Genomic DNA, 16,457 nt, shown 5'->3' with positions numbered 1-16,457 from the left:
GGTTGGAACAGTTGATAGTTCTTTACGCGTTGAATCGGGAGTACCACAAGGTACAGACTTAGGCCCAATTTTGTTTCTTTTATGCATTCATGATTTTTTGAAAATTACATTCTTTGGAAAAATATTTAATTATGCAGACGATACTTGTATCATTTTCTCAGGTGAGAATTTAATTAATTTAACTAAAACTAAAAATAATGATATGAAAATGATTAATTTTTGGTTAAACTCAAACTTTCTACTTTTAAACACAAAAAAATATAACGTGTTACACTTTATACTGTGTGAGTAGAATAGATTTGCCTCAAGGATAAAATAGTTTATTTAGTCAGCGACATTTTTGGAAGTTCCCTGCACCATAGTTAAAGCTTTATTGCGTATAATTCTGTAACATATAAGCTGCTTATAGAAACTGAACTAAACAAAAGTTGAATCGTGCGAAACCATAGATCATTCTAGGATCAAATGTGAACTGTGAGCCCGGCCTTACAAATCAAACAGTCGCAGAGTACAGACACACAAGACAAACAAATGCAAACAGCTCGAGGGAAAAAAGAAAATCATGTTAACATAAACAAGCCAACAAACACACTATCTGAAGCACAAATTTATATAAGTTTTGTTTTTAATATTTCTGTTAGTCTAATTTGTATTATTGCAAACAATGAAATTCTCATATTAATGTTAAAGGTTAAATTGGATTAGATAAAAAAATAAAGCCATATTAGAACAGGGAGTTCATTTTCGATTGTCACTTATTTAGAAAACAGAGGGGGCCCTTCCGATATTTTATTATTTTCAATAAGTGATTTATATTACGCTTCTCTCGATTTTTTAATTAATCACTCGTTTTTCTGTAATTAAAATTAATTAATAGAAGCGTTATAGTTTGTTTTAAGTGCGTGTGTAAATGATATTTTAAACGTATTAAATGTTGGCTAGACTGGTAGTTAGGGTTGGCACAGTCATCTCGGATGTTTACGTTCACAAATTCGAATTATTTTACCTTGGTGATTGGTGGAAATGTTCAACTTTATCATTAATATTTCAAATAAAGAACAAGATAATATTTATTAGAGGTTAATTTTTAAAAAATGTCATCTCAGCAAAACCTACAGGTCCAACTTAAAAAGACTGCATGTGCAGTAAGTTTTATTTGATCATTTTTATGATTTCATTCTGTCTAATTTTGATGAAAATGTAAGTATATCAAGAATTTGTTTTTCCTTTTTTTATTTTTTAGGAATGGGAATCATTTTTTCCAATGTCGTTGAAGACATTTTACGATTCAAAAATTTTTGTCAAATATGTGACCGGTGTGGCTCTCTCGTGCATAACGTATGTGCGGAACATATTTCCAGAAAATGCTTACACCGAGAAAGACCTGGAGGGGCGAAAGATCAAAGTGCTTGCCGGTAACCACGAGTGCCAGAAAGCATACTTGCTCACCAGATACATAAGGAGTGCCCTTGGCGAAGTCGACAGCCAATATGTAATTGCCTATTAATTAATAATCTTAAACTAACGTTAACGTAAAACGACCTTTTAGATGAGAAAGCTTGTTTTGGAGATCCTGACTACTAATGGAGAGCCTATCGAGTTTTACGCTATCACATACAACTATGAAAAGAAGACATCCTGCACTTTAACATTAAGCAAAGACCATAGGTATCGGTTCAGTAGGCTTTGTTTAACTTCCCTATTGTAATTGTGGCTGTTTTAGCATAAATTGTGATGACTCAGATGCTAAAAAGACCACTTCTGAAATATTAAAAGCTCTGCTTGACTTGACTGAAGATTGGGGTCCGTTGCCTAAAGTGTACACATTGCAACTCAGAATACTATACTACGAAGACAGTAAGTCTTAATTCACAATATTAAACTATTATTTAAAAGGGTTAATGCTCATGTATGTGGCTGACATTCAGAGAAATGTTGCTCGATATTCCATAGGACAAAATCTCACAAGTCGTAGTTTTCTTTATAGCAATATTCTGCCTTTTACTTGTTTTCTATGAGTCTGTCTGTTACTTTTTGTTTTTTAGGATAGAATGTTTGTTCCTCTTTGTTAGTTTGCCTGTGCACAGTATGCTATATACAAATATAAATTGTATGTACACATCAACACATTGAAATGCAGTAAATTTTTGACAAAATTATGAACAGACAAAATGAAGAAATTGTTTTTATCAATATCAGAAGTTATATTAATTTTTTTAACACAATATACTAGTAAAATGTGATTTTGCCATGTTAAAGCATACATTACTTTTAAACTTTTTGATTGACCTTTATATGTTTAGCTTAGCATTCTCAGATCACCCAGGTCAGTCAATTCTCAGTGGTTTTGTTAATGGTACATTGTTACCTCTGATGGTTGGTTGGAGTCCTACTTTGTAAACATACTGTATCACCTATCAAGAAATATATATGCCTAAATATCAGAACTACAAAACTACAGTTACAAATCTAAACAATTTAATATATTCAGGTTTAAAATGAAAAATGGCAATGATTATGGTGAAATATGCTGAAACTTACAGAAACAGGAGAAACTATAATTTCTTCACTTCATGGAAAAACATTTAATCATGAATATGTAACACAACCCTAACCCTAATTCTAACCTAACCTGCTCATGCACTTTTTAAACCTACATACTTCTTCAACCAACACTGACAATTTTAATCATGTTTGAATGAAGCAGTAAATAAACAACAAAATTAAATCATACATTTCTTAAGACAAGCGATAACAACATGAATAATTATTATGAAACAAAAATATATTATAAAGAATAAATGTTTAGTTGTATCCTACAGAATTGTATATCTTTCCCTGCGATCAATATTGCCAAATATTGAGTGTAATATTAGTCTTAATTTTTTTAAATACAAACTTATGACATAGTAATATAAGTATATTACACAGACAGCAATGTTTTCTATTTTGTTGAAATGAACAAATAATTTATGTATTTTAAAAGCAAAAATAAGTAAAGCCCATGCTGTGTCCGGCACAAAGAGCAAAGTTGCTCAATGAATCCTGCTTAATTAAAGGTTCTGCTTATAAATTTGTCAGTTCTTGGTTCCATATAGGGAGTGAGTAGGAATCCCACCTGACATGATAGTTGTGGTTGAAAATTGCTGTGAGTATTTGGATTTCCTGTTCTGATTTTTGATGGAAAAAAGACTGTTGTATTGTATATAATACCGGTAGATAACTTGTTTTGTGTTTACCTTTGTGTATATTGTAAAAAAATGAAGATTATTAAAGGAAAAAAGATATATTGGCTTATAAAAATTATCTTTTTACATAAAAAAGGGCTTATTATATAAAAAAGGTCAAAGGAAGGTAAAAGGTCTGGTTTTGATGAGGATTCGGGTAATAATCTGATCTCAGTTCTCCAAGTTCACTTGTTTTTCGTGCTGCCGTTGTCATTCCAGCTGTTCTACTGACATGATTGCTAATCTGGCACAATAGCCATGACACTCGATTCCAACAATATTGAGAGTGAATGTATTTATTAGTGTGAATGTATAGTGTAAGAGGGCCGATGGCAGAATTTTGAATACCCTATAGACCCTCAATTAGATAATTCAATGTGTAAAGGGTGATGGAAGAACATCGAGTATTCAACCATCTTAATAGAGTGAACAATATTAAATAGGAAAGAATGAATTTAAGAGTGAGCAAGAGCGTGAGAGGGTTTAGATTTAAAAACTGCGTGTGTCGAGGGCTGCAACAATCTTGGTGTTGACAGCCCCGGAGTCTAATGTTAGCTCCATTGACAGAGGTCTGGCTGGGCTGCCAACACCCAAGGTGGATGATTGTCTCATACTGTTTCTTTTTTGTGCATATTGAGAGTGAATGTATTTATTAGAGTGAATATGCATTGTAAAAGGACTTGTGGAGGTATATTGAGGAAACAGGGCTGTTTTATTGCATGCAATACTTGATATCTTATTTTGTTCTTTTGTTTCTTTTTTTTGTTTTGTTTTTTGTGTACATGGAGAGTAAATGTATTTATTAGTGTGAATAGACCCTCAATTAGTTTAGTTGGTATGTGTAGTAACATGAAGTACTACACCACAAATAATTAAATGAATGTAAAATGAGAAAGGCTGAAATGACCTGTTGACAGCCCCTAGAGCGTAATTTTAGCTGCAGGATACGATCAAGGTTTGACCCCGGAGTGTGAAAACCCGAGGTAGGTGATTGAAGTATTAAGCTCAATTCTGTGTGTGAGGAGTTCAGCTTGTACAAATCAATAATCAGTAAACTATTCTATTATTCTATTATTTTTTAACCTGAACTTAGTTAGTCTTTTGTTTTATCCCAGTAAAATAATACTTTTGTGTATTACAGAAATACCTGATCATTACACACCACATTATTTTGTGGATGATCCTCCTTTGAACTGGCTAAATGTCCCTAAGATAAAAAGGAAGATTATAGGAAAGGTGAATACAAGCTATCACACTTTTTCAATTGAAGCTGGTACAGTTGTAGACGTAAGCAGATCCAGACTAAAATCTATCTGGTCCAGATGTAATTTTTATATTGATTAGGTCAAAAAAGAAGAGTTCCCTAGGCTCTCTCATAGGAAAGAGTTGCAAAATTGTTTAAAAGAACAGGAAAAAGATAATATTAAGCCGATAAAAAAAAGAAAAAAAGGAAAGTCGGAAGATTCTAAAGAAACAGCGGCATGGAATTTTGCCAAAATAAAATGGCCAACTCCCAAGCTGAATATTCCAGTTCTCCTCGAAGAGACGACACATTTTCCAAGACAGCAACTGTCCGTCATCGAAGAGGAGAGCACGTTGGACAGTTCACCCATTGGTGTCAAAGAAGATGAAACAGACAAAGCGAGCTTGAAAAAGCAGAAAATCAGTGATAAAGATGATGAAGATGAAGTCATCCCTGGCTCACCTGTTTCTACAAAGTTCTCCCTCGATATAAGCTCAAAAAACATCATGAGCACTGATATAAGAGACTTGACATTTGCAACTGATTTATCTTTCAGTGAAAACTCATCAGCATTTGGTAAAAATAATTGCAATAATCTAATTTAAAAAATGGTAAACATTATTTTTTCCTTACAGAATTGAAAAAATATTTCTCTCAACAAATCATCAAAAATGAGTCCAATGTTAGATGTATATGTATGATTAATTCAAAAGATGAAGAAGTATTTTTATGCATACATTGCAATATGCTTCAGCATTGTGTAAATAAAAATTATTCATTATTTATTAAGTCATATTTATATGCTTACAATAAATTTATTTCTAGTTGTGTTATAAAATTTGGCCCAATAGCATAAAACCTGTGACAGGGTGTTGTTATGTATGTGCGAAGTCTGATTCAAGTTTGATTTGCACAGATGTAGACCTTATAGCATACAAGTGTACTCAATTAGTGGTAAACACTCTGGATAATAAATTACTAAAAATTATAATAACACTGAAAAATGTTTCAGAATCTGACTAAATATCGCAGACTGATCTATAAAATGCAGTGGTGTGACAAAATCAGCAAGCAGATTTTGTTGAAGGACTTTGATATTCCGGAGAAACTTATAGAGCACATCATCAGCAAACTATTAGAAGAAGGGTATATAGAACCGTCGCTGAAGTGGGTTTTTGAGTCAACATTTTCAAAAAAAATATACATTTCCTTTTTTATCGTCATGTTTTATCTTTTAGGGGTGTGCATCCAATCAACAAGAATCATTTACAGCAAAGCTTGCAGAATTACTTCAGGCATTGAATTGTAATAATTTTATTTCTAGGAAAAAATTTATAATTTAAAATTATGGTTTGTAAATATGTAAGTGAATTGGAATCACCAGGTTTATTTTTTGTTATTTTTTTTTAGTTTACCTTTTTTATGTAAAAAGCTACAATACATTAAAATATTAAACATGTAAAAAAAAATTCATGGTTTCATTTTTATACATTTAAACAAAATGATTTTACCTATAGTTTAGTAGTCTCAGCTCACCGGGGCTGGTTTTGTTAAATTGTTCTTAAGTACTTATTCAGAAATCGTGAGATGCGGTCTGGTGTGATGTAGGTTTCAGAAAAATATTTTCTTTATCGTGCCAACGTTCAATAAAGATCGAAATGTTGGCACGATAAAGAAAATGTTTTTCTGAAACCTACATCACACCAGACCGCATCTCACGATTTCTGAATAATTATCGATTAACGGTCACTAATCACCACACACATTCTTAAGTACCTTTGATAGTTTGTTTGAGTTCTACTTTGTACATAAATTGTATCACCTATCAAAGAATACCCTTCATCAGGCCTAAAAAACTGCAGTTACAAATCTAAATAATTAATTATAAATAATTCAGGTTTAAAATTAAAAATGGCAATGATTATGGTGAAATTTGCTGAAACATATATAATGCATATACCTAACCTTAATCCTAATCCTAACCTAAGCCACTCATGCATATGATTTAGTTAAAAACTGAGTAAGGAACAAAACTAATTAATACACGGTTCCTTTTAAACTTGCATACTTCTTTTATAGTTTTACTACATTTTTATTTTTCATCACATGTTAGACTAAATTAAACACCAAATAAATAATAAAATTAAATCATATATTTGTTAAGTCATACATTTAACTTCCTTGAAAATAAGATTTTTATTAAATCCTAGTGTTAAAACTGGTAGATGATAACATTAAAAGAAGTGTAACTAGTCTAACTCACTTTCAAGAAGACATTATACTAATGCCGACATATCCAACCCTGTATGGCTTTATAAAAGAAACTTACTTTCATTAATTGCACAGGCCCACTGAAAATGGTGAAATGCCAAACGAAATCAAATCACAGGTTTATTACCCTGCAGGCCACAGGAGGAAATCTTTCAGGGTTTCATAGTATTTTTGTGAATGATTGTTTTTATGACTGTGAATATTACTGTTTTGCTTTTTTGATCAGTGCATTTAGTTCTATGTATTATTCTATGCATGGCGTATTATTTATGTAGCCAGTGGAAGGCTTGATGGTGGAGTATCAAGTATGACATTCCATGAACAGTGGAAGGTGAAGTAAATCTTTGCCAAAATTATGACAGAAAAAAAGAGGAAATTGTACTATTAATATCAGAAGCTAGAATAATTTTTTTTTAAAATATAGTACTAGTCAAACTGATTTTTTTAAGCCAAAGCAATAATTTATTAATTTATAAATTAATATTAATAAATTAATTTTGCAACTTTTTCATTGACCTTGCATGTTTATGATATTTCTTTCTTAAGCTTCCAATCAGTGCATGTATCCCGCAGATAAAAGTACTTTGATCTTACAATTAGATTATTTGAAAAAAAAACTTTGATCTTAACCACCACTGATCTAGCTTTGTGAATGTATTTATTAGCCTTATGGTGGAGTATCAAGTACAACATTGATCCTCAATTAATTTTAAATAGAACTAGATTGTTTGTTCAAGGCGTGATGGAGCAATATCGAATACACCATCCTAATTGAATGGCTTGCATGTAAATATGAAAAAAAATGTATTTAAAAGTGAGTGTGTTTAAGCTTATAAACTACATGTGTTTCAGGCTGAAAAACAAAGCTGTGGCAGCCTAACTTCGGTGAAGATGAACATATAAGACTGTGGTCTGACCCTGGACTGCCAAAATCTGAACTACGTGACTCATTTATGTACATGTATGTGGAGTTGAGCTTATATAAATCAATTCGAATTTTTTTATGTATCTTGATAAGGTCTTTGTGATGAAGTAGACTTTTGTGGGCTCACCAAGCTTTCGGTGATTTATATCTCTATCCCAATATACATTCAAATACGTATGTATGCAAAAAATACATATGTATTTTTCAATAAATAGACTTCAAAAAATTCTAATGTGATTACTGCCAGTTTTGATAAAAATTCCAACTTATATAAATCAATATTTATATTTATCTATGAATTATGAATGTCTTATAAAAGATTTTAAATAAATATTTTATGGTTTGTTAGAGAGCATTTTTTAAATAAAAAATAAATAAATTTAAAGTGAAATTTTAATAATTTTTTTATTTGAATAAGTAATGTATTTACTTAAAAATCAGGAAATTTTTCTAACATAAACTAAACAATTTAGATAAGATGAATTAGTCTTAAAAATTGCATGTTTAAAATAGAACACCTTTATAATATAAATATTTTAATAATCAATAAAAAGCTTAAGGTAAAAAGTATTTTTCAAAAAAAATTTTCCGGCATATTAAAGCAAGTATCTCTCAAGGGTACGCCTATCAAAATATTAAAGTCAAAGCAGTTAAGATTTAAGATTCCAATAATCATTAAAAAAATATGTAATTTAAAAATTCCAGTCACATTTCACAATCTAACATGCTATAAGTTTTCTAGTTTAGTACAAATTAAATAAACAAGAAAACACATTTTGGCATTGGCTTGAATATAAGCAACATATTTATGCATAAGTTTTGAAAACTTATTAACTTAAACTTTAGTTTTAATTTTGTGACATACTAATCATCCGTGATTTGGAAAGCTGGCAGTACACGTACGTTTGTTTAATGAAATAGATATTAGTTGAAAGAATAATTGCAAATGCATGAGGGAAAAAAATCAAAAACCAAATTAATTGTTTTTCCAGACATTTATTTTTTTTGTATTTACATGTGGCCAGTTATGGTGAAAACAGAGGATATGAGTCAGCTGGAAGAACAGTATTTCATTTATAGAAAAAACTAAGTGGTCATAGACGTAATTTTTACCGTTTATAAAAGGCACCAAGGGACCTACATTGCAGTAAACTAGTTTCTCAATCGCATAAAATGTCAGATAAGGTAAGTTGTGTTTCTATCCTCCTTAAATTCGAAATAGAAATATGTCAACTCTTTGACAAAGTAAATTTTAAAATGAGCTTCTACAACTTTTAAAATAGATTTTTTTGTAGTAATAACTCATTTGTTCATTGTTTTGCATGATCAATCCTAGTAAATCAATAAATTGTATCATTTTCAATATAGGAATAAACTTTTTTCTTCTTTTTTAATTCAGAAAGCATGCCATATGAGCAACAATATTTGTTTTTTCTAAAACTGGCAACTATTTTTGTCTCATTTATATACACATGAAGAATTTATTTTCTTCAAAAATTGCATGACAAATTTCAGTAATAATAAAATATAATTGAATTAAAACTTGGAAATATTACTTGTAAATATACATTACTTACTTATGACACATAATTCAATCAGAATAAACCAAAATAAAGCAAATGTAAATAATAAAAGTAAATAATACCAATGTTCATTATTTTACTAAAAGAGAAATAGTAAAAACAAGTAATAAATGTTAATGGTAATTAATAGGGAGTTAGGCAACAAAAATAAAGGTCACTGATAATATTAGAAAAAAGGTGGCCAGTACAAACAGATACGTTGCAGTTCAGATGCAACTCAGCCATTCTTAATCACAACACTCGGAAAATATTAAAACATTTGATGATAGAGTACAAGGAATACAAGGGAAAATGCAAAAAAGAAGCCACTCCTACTCCTACTCCACACCAATTGGCTCTAAGAAACCAGCTAACACAGTCTGATCTTTGCCATAACTTTAACAATCCTACTAGTCAGACCTTCTCTTTCAAAATATAGTTCCTTACACATCCGGTGCTGGGCAAGACGCCAAGGAATGGAAGTCCTCCCTCTCCATACCTCTAAAAAGTTAATCCACTGTTGTTTGAACTGTTTGTAATTTAAGTTAAACAAATTTCTTCACTCAGAGGGTAACAAAAGTTATATTAAATAATTTTGGGATTTCTCTCTTTTGGAAGCTCTCTCCAGTGAGCTTTCTGCATTGGCTGTAGCTTTACTTGTCTCTGTACAGTCAGAAATTGGCCGTCTAACAAGACGTAAATCCAAATTATACTGCATGATTTTGTTTCTTAAACCTATACATTTCTTTGCCTATAATCTGCTTGGCAAGAAGTTTCCGAAGTCTATTATCAAGTACAGATAAATTTCGGACGTAATTTGCTTTCAGCAGAAGACAGCCACCTAACTTCTGTATGGTGAAGTTGGGAATGATGAAGGCTTTCCATATCGTAATCATCATAGTATTGTGAAAAGTTTTGACTTCAACGGCCACGACTTGATATAATCAATAATCTGAACAGACACATCCAAAACTTTCTTAAAAAAGACTGGCATTTGTTTCATAGGTAAAACATGTCTGTTGAAGCACAATGACAGCTGCTGCAAAATAAAAAACTTTCGTTTTCACTACTCATGTTGTTAGTTTTTAATGTTATTTATTCATTATAATTAATGATTAATTTTTTTTTAATCACCACGACCCCCTAGTTTGGGAAGCTCCGCTGTAAGATATAGTTCCCGGGTTTGAATTCTGCGGCCTTGCAACATACTTTTTTTTACCGGCATATAAAATAAATAGCAAACATCATTGGCTTCTCACATAATTGTAAAAGATAAATATATAATTATTTTGGTTAAGGGAATATTAAATAATTTTAACTTTTTAAGTTATTACTGATTTATGTAAGCTCAAATCTGCACACGCATGTATACGTATATCATAGAGGCGCCTGAGGAACCCCACATTCTGCAATTTAGTCCACAGTTGTTTTATTCATTTCACCTTTGGACTGCGGTCTTTTTGAAAAGGAATAGGTCTAGTGCCTTCCCCTGCTAAAATCGGTTATGACTGTATTTACCGCCTCTTTATTTTCAAATACAATGTAAATATTAGAGTATATTTTTATCAACATATTAATCATGTTTATTCACTATCTTGGATTGATTTAATGAGATAACTTTTGGCTAAAAAAAAGTTACTTTTTTCTGATTGGCAAGAATGCTCCAAATCAATTCTAATTTTTTTTTTTTACCTATTAACAAAAAAAAGTCTTTCAAATATCAGTACAAGTCATGAACATTTTGAAGGACAGAAAACATGAAACTTTGAAGACTATTTATTTGCAAGTTTTAGTGTCATGGGAGAGTTTAGTTCATCTTTCATCCCTTAGACTGGTTACTAAGGGGTAAAACTTCATGAAATATGTGCTTGATTTATACAAAAAAAAAACAATACAAGATACAGAATTTAAATTAAATTAAATTACTGCTTTTGAATGTTTCTAATTTCAAATTGCCTTTACAGAAAACACACAATGATAACAATAAGCAGGTAAGCAATGCATTAACACTTTCATTAAATGTTTACCAACCATACTTGATTATTCACTTGTTCTTCTTTTTTAGAGGCCTCTGCGTTCAAATTTAGTAAGTTTCATATTTGTAATTTATGTGTAGTTTATATTTTCTTTTCAAGTCTATCAATGGTTAATTATTATTATTATACTTACATGCATGTATCAATTTATTAAATGGTTTGTTTTTTCATGTTAGAAGGAAGGGGCGGGTCTTCACTTAAAAGTAAGTATCACAAATAATATTCAATAAATTCATATAATTTTCAATGAAAAATTGTTTGTTCAAAATGAAGCTGTCTTGATGACAACATAAAATAATTTATTACTATGTATTATCAAGATAAATTTTAAACTTTAAAAGTGTTAATTAATTATATGTAAATTAAACTGCTTTGTTTTTTCTATGTTTAAAGGATCCATCAAGTGAGCTGTTGGATGTAAGTTTACAAAATAATTTGCATTTTAATCAATTTTAGCATAGCTTTTTTTACACAAAATTATTGCTATTTGGTAATAAATACCCTTACATTTTTAAATTTTTAAATATCTAAACCAAATTGTTGGAAAAAATATTGTTAAAGAAATATACAAGAAATGGCTGGAAAAGCGTAAAAACTATTTAAAAGATATCTAAAATTGCTTATTAATAATTTTACAAATGTTTTAAGTTTTGCCCTCCATCAACATCAAAAAGCTTCTGACTTCCACTCAACTCAGGTACTTAGTGATAATATCCACGCAGACTTTTAAAATCAAAATAAGTTAAATAAGTTTTGGCCATCAAAACTTAATTAACTCTATACGGGGCTTTACTGCGGATATGGACTGGGTTCCTCCAAACCATTTAACACTCAACACATCCATTCTTTCCATCAAAACTCATCAAATCGTTAAAGTTCGTTACTTCATCACTAACCTAAATCCACAAAGAAATCAACTGATCCAATCCTGCTTACAAAAGATCCACACCAAGCGAAGATGACGATGGACTTGAGACCTACTCGCTCATTAATCCCTCAGTGCCAGCGTTGGCTGGTTTCTCTTAGCCTGAGTCCTCTGGGTGAAATGCTGGCCATAACTTCTTAATATGGATAGGCCATAACTTCTTAGTATAGAAAACAATATAATTACATTATTAACATGATTACTATTACAAGAGTATATTTATATTAATATTATTTCTTTTTTCTATCAGGATGGAATACCTGAACAAAGCACTACAACAGTAAGCAATATTTTAATTACAGTTTTAAAAAAAAAATGTTATAGATTTTACTGTCACTAACATTTTTTTAGTTACTATCTATCAAATATGAAACTCTTGTATATACAATTTTTACTCATGGGAATTATGTTTTAATGATATATGTTTATTTGTGTATTTATGTAAATGTTATTGTTTTATATTTTGTCCCTTAATATAGTTTATTATATATAGCCTAATGATAGATAATTTAGTAATTGTAAGCTTATAAAATCAATGCCACATAGAATACGGTAATTGTACAGAAGAATAGATAATATTTTTTTACCACTTTTTTTTTTTAATTTAGGCAGAACCATCAAATGATGTTCCTCATGTAAGTCAATGCTTAATAAACAATACACACTTTTAGTGAACTGTCAAGATATAAGTTATATCAGAGGTCAGCTAAAACGAACCTAGGTATATTTAATTTTTTAATTTTACTATTTCAGGCTGATCAAGAAAAACCAGGTCCTAGTGTGAGTAACCCTACTGCTATTAAATAATAGTATTAATTTTAAAATATTTTTACAATAAAGCAAGTCAGTGCAATAAAATGTTTTAGAATTTCATAAAATGATCAACATGACATCAAAATTTCAATTTTGTTTTTAATTATATTTTCTAAATTGTTTCCTTTTATTGCTATCTTGAGTTTTCTGGCAGTCTAGGGTCTAGACTTTGGTCTTATATGTCCACCATCAGCCCTCTCACACTGCACATTCACTCTATTAAATATTCTCGATATTCACAAAAAAGAAACTCAAGACAAGATTTACATACAAAAAAAGTGACCCAAAGATTAGCTGCTGTGCTCAAGGTGGCATCCTAAACACGCTCTATATGGAGCCAAATAATGACATCCTTCAATTATCCAGAGGAAAAAACACGTTTTATTTTAGTAAGATAATTTACATTTTTATTTAATTTTGCTTTCACTCACTAATACAGTTTTGTATATTTCTTTTTTATCAGAACCATTTTCTTTACTATACTTTACTTACATGTTTTTTATTACATTGTTTTGTTTCTCATGTTTTATTCAGGCTGACCGTAAAGTTTCTGATCCCCATAGTGCGGATAGCATTGCAACACTTATGGTATTTTTGATATTTTACTTAGCATTTCAATTGACATCAGTACTAGACTCTTGAACTTTGTTTTTGTTTTTTCTCAATTAATTCAGGGATTTCAACCTGGTAAAGAACCCCATAGTATACCTGGTATTGTGCACAGGAAGGTAATTTCAATTCATTTAATTGTGAAAATAAAAAATATTAGCATAAAGCTCTCTCACCAATTACCAGAGTACTTTTCATCGGGTCTGTCTCAACAGAGTTCCACAGAGTTTTCTTTGATGATGATTTTCGTCCAGAACCCTCTTTTCTATCGAGGCTGACATCACCGGCTTCCAATTTCTTGAACCATCTGCACTCTGTTCATTCAGAGAGTGCATCCTCTTTTTCAAATTGTCGCACCAAACAGGTTATTTTAGGCTATAAAATGTCATGCTCTTTATCTAAACTCTAAAAAAAAACACTGAAGACAAGATGAGATCATTTTTTACAAATTAATGTAGTATAATCTGTGGATTAAAGTGATATCAAAGCCAATTGAATTTGAAAAACAAATAAAAACTAAAAAAAAGATTAGTTTCCAAAAAAATTAAAATTGGTCATTTTTTTATGACTTACCCTATTTGTTTTAATTAAACCTGTCGAAAATTGCCTCAAAAGTTAGAAAATATTAATGTTAAGTAATGTAAAATGTAATTGTAATTTTTTTTAAATTAAGATCAATTCTGATATTGGAATCTTAGCACCAGGCATTTCAAGCATACTGCATAATATATACTATTTGCCTTAGTACTATCAACTATATACTATTTCAAACATTAATTTTAATCAGTCAAATAATGCTATGTTATTTCAGTACAGATAAAAAGTGCCAAATGTTTTCTTTTAAATTTTTTAGAGATCTGATTCTTCTGAGGATACTTTATGGATGGCATCAAGCTCTGGGACAATGCCGGTAATTTTAAGGTTTTAACTAGAAATATAAAAATCAATAAAAATTATATTAAGTATTAAAATAAGGAATCCTTAAATTAATTAATTTTTTTCCAACTTAGATTATTTCTCCCTCAAACGTTGCACTCTATACACCAAGCACTCCATCACTAGTAAGCGCATGGTTTCAACTAAAATTAAATATTTATTCAAATGCATGATACTTATATTTTGTCTATTTTTAGGGTCGACAAAAAGTGGGTGTTGATGTAAGTAATATTTTGTTTAAACTGATGGATAAACAATGCTATATACATTTTCAAAAAATAGTAAAACATTGAAAATATTTTTCTTTAAGAGGCGTTTTTATGATTCAACTTTCATAAATAAATTAAAGTTTATGTCAATACATAAAATACAATACATAAAACCCTCACTAAATTTATCTTGTAAAGCTATTAATATCTGCATCAATATTTTAAAAAATTCCACATTTTAGAATGATATTTCTAATATACTGTATTTATTTTTAGGATGATCAACAAGTGGCTGTTGATGTAAGTAATATATCATTCATAACTGAATTAGTTAAGTTTAAGTTTAAAAGGAGTCAGCCACTTCACAACCTTCCACACTATGATCAATATAATATTTCATTATTATCTTGAGCTATTCGTTAAGTTTAAGGCATTTTTTCAGATGCCAATATCTGCACAAGCTTGTTTCTGCTGTGGTATGTCCATATGCCCCCAAGAGTCTGAAGTCCTACTATGATTCCTTTCTTAATATTTACCTATGTTTGGTAGTTTTCTGTTAATTTCTGTGGTGGCCCATTCATGAACTTTTTCACATGCCTCCATCCTGGATACAATCCCACTGAACTGAGGACTTATCCTCAACCCATTGTTTAATGGATTTATATTTTTGTGAAATTTAGTATGCTGTCAATCTCAGAAAGGAAAATCGTGTGAATCAGCACTACATCAATTGATGATCCAAATAGAGGATTCACTGAACATCCAAGAAATAGCATTGGGAACCTTCTTGGACATTGAAGGAGCATTTGACAATACTCCTTTCGAAGCAATGGTTACATCACTCATACAGCAAGGAACCGACAAAACCTGGATGAAATAGAATGGAATGCAGATGGATAGAATCAATGCTAAAACGCAGAAAAGTGCAGTCCTCCATGTTCCACAAAAAAGTAGAAGCAGCAGTGGAGGAATACTCTCGCCTCTGCTGTGGAATGTGGTAGTGGACGACCTCATATGCAAACTAAATGAAAGCGGAATTTACACCCAAGGCTATGCAGATGATATTGTCATACTAGTCAGGCAAAAATTCAATTCAAGAAAAGAGCTCACCTAAAGAGCACTAAACCTTGTGGAATAATGGTGTTTAAAACTTAAAGTAAACCCTCAAAAACCACCTTAATTGCTTTCACCAAGAAAAGAAATATAGAAATACAAGGATTACGTTTCTATAATAAAATGCTGCAACTAAAAATTGAGGTCAAATACCTAGGTATAATCTTTGATAAGAAATTTACCTGGAACCCTCACGTGCAACATACTATAGCAAAAAGTAAAATATCGCTAATGACCATAAGAAGAACCCTAGGCAAAGCTTGAGGATCAAAACCTAAAATGGCCTATTGGCTATACACGGCAGTAATAAGATCCAGAAAAACCTATGGATCACTAATCTGGTGGAACAAAGCCTAACAAAAAGTAGCTACCCAAACATTAGGCAGCATACAAAGACTAGCAAACATATGTATCACAGGGGCAATGAGAACAACCTCTACTAATGCATTAGAAACTCTGCTAAATCTACCTCCATTGGAAATATTCATACAAGGAGAGGCTAGGAAAAGCTCACTTAGGCTCCAGAAACAATTAAATTGGAAAGGAACTAAACAATTCAGGCATACAACCATAATCAACAAAATCAGA

At 30.7% G+C, this 16,457-nt stretch overlaps 2 protein-coding genes across 16 annotated transcripts in view; both read left to right on the top strand.

Annotated features, from left to right (window-relative positions):
* The first annotated feature begins 864 nt into the window (after positions 1-864).
* On the top strand, positions 865-5,856 carry LOC106663572 (HORMA domain-containing protein 1-like). Its single transcript, XM_014388488.2, has 10 exons — positions 865-1,145; positions 1,244-1,492; positions 1,550-1,668; positions 1,724-1,857; positions 4,369-4,514; positions 4,572-5,046; positions 5,106-5,230; positions 5,296-5,424; positions 5,483-5,637; positions 5,709-5,856. The coding sequence occupies exons 1-10, from the start codon at positions 1,095-1,097 to the stop codon at positions 5,770-5,772; spliced, it is 1,647 nt and encodes a 548-aa protein (XP_014243974.1). The 5' UTR covers positions 865-1,094; the 3' UTR covers positions 5,773-5,856.
* A 2,620-nt stretch (positions 5,857-8,476) lies between these two features.
* LOC106663702 (synaptic vesicle glycoprotein 2B-like) overlaps positions 8,477-16,457 on the top strand; it is a 28,488-nt gene continuing 20,507 nt past the window's right edge. For 8 of the 15 annotated variants that reach the window (XM_024224967.1, XM_024224963.1, XM_024224959.1 and 5 more), the window contains exons 1-15: positions 8,486-8,565; positions 8,692-8,851; positions 11,193-11,219; positions 11,294-11,314; positions 11,441-11,467; positions 11,658-11,681; positions 12,440-12,469; positions 12,798-12,824; positions 12,943-12,969; positions 13,537-13,590; positions 13,677-13,730; positions 14,465-14,521; positions 14,622-14,672; positions 14,745-14,768; positions 15,033-15,056. In XM_024224967.1, coding sequence (XP_024080735.1) covers positions 8,840-8,851; positions 11,193-11,219; positions 11,294-11,314; positions 11,441-11,467; positions 11,658-11,681; positions 12,440-12,469; positions 12,798-12,824; positions 12,943-12,969; positions 13,537-13,590; positions 13,677-13,730; positions 14,465-14,521; positions 14,622-14,672; positions 14,745-14,768; positions 15,033-15,056 — 459 coding nt within the window. In that variant the 5' untranslated portion in view covers positions 8,486-8,565; positions 8,692-8,839. Of the gene's footprint in view, positions 8,566-8,691; positions 8,852-9,785; positions 9,799-11,192; positions 11,220-11,293; positions 11,315-11,440; positions 11,468-11,657; positions 11,682-12,439; positions 12,470-12,797; positions 12,825-12,942; positions 12,970-13,536; positions 13,591-13,676; positions 13,731-14,464; positions 14,522-14,621; positions 14,673-14,744; positions 14,769-15,032; positions 15,057-16,457 lie in introns of those variants that run through there. The other 7 variants (XM_024224965.1, XM_024224966.1, XM_024224961.1 and 4 more) reach the window with 5 other exon arrangements.

The sequence above is a fragment of the Cimex lectularius genome, unplaced genomic scaffold (genome assembly GCF_000648675.2).
Source record: "Cimex lectularius strain Harlan isolate CLEC.00 unplaced genomic scaffold, Clec_2.1 scaffold100, whole genome shotgun sequence".
Classification (NCBI taxonomy): domain Eukaryota; kingdom Metazoa; phylum Arthropoda; class Insecta; order Hemiptera; family Cimicidae; genus Cimex; species Cimex lectularius.
The sequence above is the reverse complement of the archived record's forward strand: the minus strand, read 5'-3'. Positions and strand labels throughout refer to the sequence as shown.

Coding starts and splice junctions, on each gene's coding strand:
- LOC106663572 (XM_014388488.2), top strand. CDS start 1,095: ATGTCATCTCAGCAAAACCTACAGGTCCAACTTAAAAAGACTGCATGT. Junction 1,669..1,723: donor ACATTAAGCAAAGACCATAG/GTATCGGTTCAG, acceptor TGGCTGTTTTAG/CATAAATTGTGATGACTCAG. Junction 4,515..4,571: donor AAGCTGGTACAGTTGTAGAC/GTAAGCAGATCC, acceptor TATATTGATTAG/GTCAAAAAAGAAGAGTTCCC.